Genomic DNA, 5,265 nt, shown 5'->3' on the forward strand with positions numbered 1-5,265 from the left:
AAACATGAAAGTTACACCTCTATGTCTTATCTAACCACTCCAATTGGCCTCATACCAATTGGCTCAACATACAAATTATCATGAATTTAATCGCACGACACTACAGTATCACCACACATCTTCTATAAACACAATACCATAAATCATAAATCTCAACTCTTAACATCAAAACTATATTTAAACTTAACCAAGGAGTCAATAAACATACGAAATCTTAAACCGTACCATTCACCATTCTTGGATATTACAATCTCCCATCCTTAGAGGAATTTCGTCCCCGAAATTGACGTCACTGCGCAAATAACTCAGGATGCTTTTCTTTCATCTCATCCTCTGGTTCCCACGTGGCTTCTTCAATCAATTGATTCCTCCAAAGGACTTTAACAATGCCGATCTCTTTATTCCTTAATACTTTAACTTTGCGATCCAGAATCTGGACTGGAACCTCTTGGTACGTCAAACTCGGCGTCAAATCCAATGGCTCGTGGTGAAGAACATGGGAAGGATTCGGAATATATTTCCTGAGCATAGAGACATGAAAAACATTATGAACTTTATCAAGATCTGGCGGTAAGGCTAACCTGTAAGCTCGATCACCGACTCTGTCCAATATCTCAAATGGACCAATAAATCTCGGACTCAACTTTCCCTTTTTGTCAAACCGCATCACACCTTTAAGAGGTGCTATCTTCAAGAACACATGGTCGCCAACCTCAAACTGCAACGGCCTTCGCCTCACATCAGAATAACTCTTCTGTCTGGACTGCGCTGTCTTCATCCTCTCTCGAATAACAGCAACAACATCAGCTGTCTGTTGGACCAACTCTGGACCCAACATCTTCCTCTCACCAATCTCATCCCAATATAAGGGTGATCTACATTATCTGCCATAAAGTGCTTCATAAGGTGCCATGCCAATCGTCGCCTGGTAACTGTTATTGTACGTGAACTCAACAAGAGGCAATTTGGAATCCCAGCTACCAGGATAATCTATAGTACAAGCTCTGAGCATATCTTCTAAAATCTGAATAACTCTCTCTGACTGATCGTCGCTCTGGGGATGATTTGTTGTACTGAAAGCTAACCGTGTACCCATAGCTCTGTGCAAACTCTTCCAAAACTCGAAAGTAAATCTAGGGTCACGATCAGACACAATCGACACAAGAACACCATGAAATCTAACAATCTCTGCTACATACTCTTCGGCATACTGGTTCATAGAATACGTTGTCTTGACTGGGAGAAAATGAGCTGACTTGGTCAACCGATCAACAATAACCCAAATAGAGTTAAAACTTTTCTGCGTCCTGGGAAGACCAGTCACGAAGTCCATCGTAATGTGCTCCCATTTCCATTGAGGAATCGGCAATGACTGCAATGTCCCAGCAGGTCTCTGATGCTCAATCTTCACCTGCTGACAAGTTAGGCACTGAGAAATGAACATAGAAATATCCTTCTTCATACCTGGCCACTAATAGAGTCTACGAAGATCCTGATACATCTTGGTGCTACCTGGGTGCATTGAGTATGGCAAGGATTCGGAATACATCTTAGGCAAGAACACTCAAGAGAACCTAAATTTCTAGACTAAAATTTTTTTCTTACAAAAAGTTCTCAATTCTTGTTTTGTTCTTTTTATTTCCCATTTTAGGTGTTTTTGTAATTTTAAATCTTGGCATATTTTTAGCCCTTCTTGTTGGGTTAGACTAATTAATTGACCATAAGTATATTCATTATAAGCTATAATTTGTTTACCACTATTTTCTCTAATTTTATTTCTTACTTTATCTCCTAGAAGAGTTGGTAATCCTGCAAGGAATTTTTCTTTCCAAAAAGGTTGATTGGAATCTTCTCTAAGCATTATTCTAGTTAAAAAAGTATTTTTATACCATTGAAAATTACTTAATTTTTTACATTTTAGATTTGATAAGAGTTCTGCGTTTTTATCTTTTAGATGTGAAGGATCTCCTATAAAATTTAAGGAAATTGTTAATATTAAGGTTGCTACAGCATCTTGTTGTGGATTACCATTTTCATCTAGAATTGGTATTCCTTCTTCATCTGTTTTTATAGAGTTTAAAATATCTTCTTGTTGTTGATTTGTGAGATAGTAATCCCACCAACCTTTTATTTGACCTGAGAATCCTGCTATGAGGAGTTCAGCAATAGTTTTATCATGAGTCCCAATTTGGGTTTTATAGGCATTTGCAGCCATAGTCATTTGTTGTAATAAATTCAAGATGTTATATTCTGTCATTCCGTCTATATTCCAATTGTAGACTGAAGATGCCTTAAAACTTGGTTGGGTCAATGGTTTTACTACTCCTAAATCAGGAGCAGGGATAATTTGTAGGGATTGGTCCCAACTTATTTTATTGATATTTGTAGAATTTTGGAATTGTTCTATGGTTTCATTAATATCAGAATCTTGGCTTAAAGTATTTATTCTAGGGATAGATGAAGGTGTATCCGGAGCAGTCTGATTCATTGTTTCATTAGAACTACTAGCTGTTGCCATTATTCTACTTAATTGATCTTGAATGTTTTTTATAAATTCAGACTTATTATCTTGAATATTTTTTACACTAGGTTTAGATATTTGGTAAGGCTTAAAAACGGGATTTTTAAGTTTAGTATCATTGTTTTCAGGGTTTATTATTGGTTGTTTTTGTAAATGTTTTTCTAATTTATCTAATTGTTTTCCTATGGTATTTAAATTAACATTTGTGAAATTATTTTGTGTTATAATATTTTTTATGTTGACCTTATCATTTTCTCCTGGATTTTTTATTGGAATAGCTTCTATTTGTTGATTTTGCATATTTATTTTAATTCCTTGTAAAGGAGGATGATTAGATTGGATTATTTTAGTATCAGTAATTGTTTGCCATTCTTGTGTTTTATTTCTTATTGTAACAGGATTTACACTTTTAGAAAAGGGATCTTCCAATGAATTTTTAGCAGCATATATTTCAAACCAATCAAAGAATAGAATATGTATTTTATTTGTATTTACAAATTCTTAGAATTTTTTTTGAATAGATTTTCTAGAATTTATAAAGTGTTGGAAAAACCATAATCTTTTTCCCAGGTTATGTTTAGCATAAAAATCATCATGCAAAAATTTTTTATTTATTTGAAAGTCTTTTTCTATAACATTTAATTCATTAGTAATGTTTTCTGTAATTGCAGAGAATGTTGGACTAGTTGGTTCTTGATATGTTTCTGAAGTATGGAATTGTTTTTGAGAGCTTTCTTCTTTTATTTTTGTATAGACTGGTCTAGGAATTTCAGAGGCGTAGTCTACATTTCTTAAAACTGAATTTGGTATATCTGAGGTAGAATTTCTAGGTTGTGTTTTATAGGGAATATTTATGACTGAAGGGATTTGTGATATTCTTCCTAAATCTATGGTATCAACAATAGAAGAATCATCATATCTATTGCTACTACCAGTTTTTCTATTAAATGAGAGTTTGACTTTTCCATTCGCATATTGAGTTATTTCTTTTAATTGGGTGTTTGTTTCTATGTGTCCTATAGGTTCTGGGTTAGCAGCACCTTCTAAGATCCATTCTTCAGGTAGTGTTATATCTTTCCATTGAATTGGTTTTGGAATTACAGTATTGGATTTTCCTAAATCTGTTTGTAATAATAGGGTTTCACCTTTCTTACTATGATATTTTACTTTTGTAGCAAAGGCCGAATTCATAGCTTTGTAATGGATTCTAAAAATAACAGCAACCGGTATTGATCCTTTAAGCATATTATAATTATGAGTTTTTATTTGTAAAACTAAGGATTTTAAAATGTTTTTATCATTTAGGGATACTGAGAAGTTTGGATAACAATCAAAAGAGATTGGCCCAGTACATAGACTAGATTCAACTGAACTTAATAATGAATCTTCGAAATTTGTGAATCTGGCATCTCTTAAAATAGTAAGAATGGAAGTATTTAATCCTTNTGCAACCGGTATTGATCCTTCAAGCTTATTATAATTATGAGTTTTTATTTGTAAAACTAAGGATTTTAAAATGTTGTTATCATTTAGTGATACTGAGAAGTTTGGATAACAATCAAAAGAGATTGGTCCAGTACATAGACTAGATTCAACTGAACTTAATAATGAATCTTCGAAATTTGTGAATCTGGCATCTCTTAAAATAGTAAGAATGGAAGTATTTAATCCTTCTTTAGTTAAGGGTTTTATCCCTACTTGAACCAATCCTATGTGAATGTATTTATAATTTTTATCTTTATGTTTTCGTAATGAATTTTGAGATAATAAATTGAATGTTTCAAAAGGTTTAGTAAGTTGTATATCTCTTTCTTCTGTTTTAATTGTGAAATCAGATTTAAATATTTGGAATCTGGAATATTTATAAATTTGATCCTTATTTATTCTAGGAATTTCCCAGATATCAATGGATTTATAAAAATCTTCTATAATTATTTCTTCGGTGTTAATTATTTTATTATTATCATAAGAAGATGTAGCAGCAGAGTTTAAAGAGATAGATCTAGAGAAGATTGGATCCATAATTAAAAATTTTATTCTTAAAATTTATTTTCTCTCTACAATCCTAAGCAATTCTTAGGGATTACAGCCTTGAAGGACTTACTACCCAGACTTTCTTAGGCAAAAACACTCAAGAGAACCTAAATTTCTNATATTTCATTTAGGCAATAGCGTGGCTCTGCCGGTTGTTCTAAATGAAATATAATGATTTAATTTAACATTTATTTTATGCAGTTATATATTTATATAGTTATATATATAATCATAGGTACCATATATAAAATATCGGTGAATTCAGTATTTTCTATAGTGGGAACTATATTATATTAGGTGTGTGTTTAAATATTTAATTTTCTTGGAACCATTATTTATGGTGGTTTCTTTTGTTTTACTTTTAGTTAAACAATATTGCATAAACCAAGAATAAATCCTCGAGCCTTGACAAAATTTATAATTTGTAAACTTTGTTCTTGCATTTGGTAATCTATAAATTAATAAATTTAAACTTAAAATAACCTCTCTGTGGATCGATCTCGTACTTACGAAATATATTACTTGCAGACAACCTACACTTGGGTGAATTATAATTTAAGTAGTAGCACAGACCACCCAGAAACAACCGTAACCCCCGCAAAGTCAATCAAAACAAAAATGAAAATCCACCATCACCACCGATGGTGAATCTCAGTCGAGAAGACATGATGGCAATTGCTACTATAGTAGCCGCCACACTACAATGAATT

At 32.5% G+C, this 5,265-nt stretch overlaps 1 protein-coding gene across 1 annotated transcript in view; it reads left to right on the plus strand.

The window, feature by feature from the left end:
* Positions 1 to 3,605, plus strand: part of LOC140977653 (uncharacterized) — a 34,153-nt gene extending 30,548 nt beyond the window's left edge. The window contains exons 5-7 of the mRNA XM_073442397.1: positions 1,955 to 2,046; positions 2,920 to 2,997; positions 3,544 to 3,605. Coding sequence (XP_073298498.1) covers positions 1,955 to 2,046; positions 2,920 to 2,997; positions 3,544 to 3,605 — 232 coding nt within the window. The remainder of the gene's footprint in view (positions 1 to 1,954; positions 2,047 to 2,919; positions 2,998 to 3,543) is intronic.
* The last annotated feature ends 1,660 nt before the right edge of the window (positions 3,606 to 5,265 follow it).

This window comes from Primulina huaijiensis, chromosome 5 (genome assembly GCF_012295235.1).
Source record: "Primulina huaijiensis isolate GDHJ02 chromosome 5, ASM1229523v2, whole genome shotgun sequence".
Taxonomy (NCBI): Eukaryota; Viridiplantae; Streptophyta; class Magnoliopsida; order Lamiales; family Gesneriaceae; genus Primulina; species Primulina huaijiensis.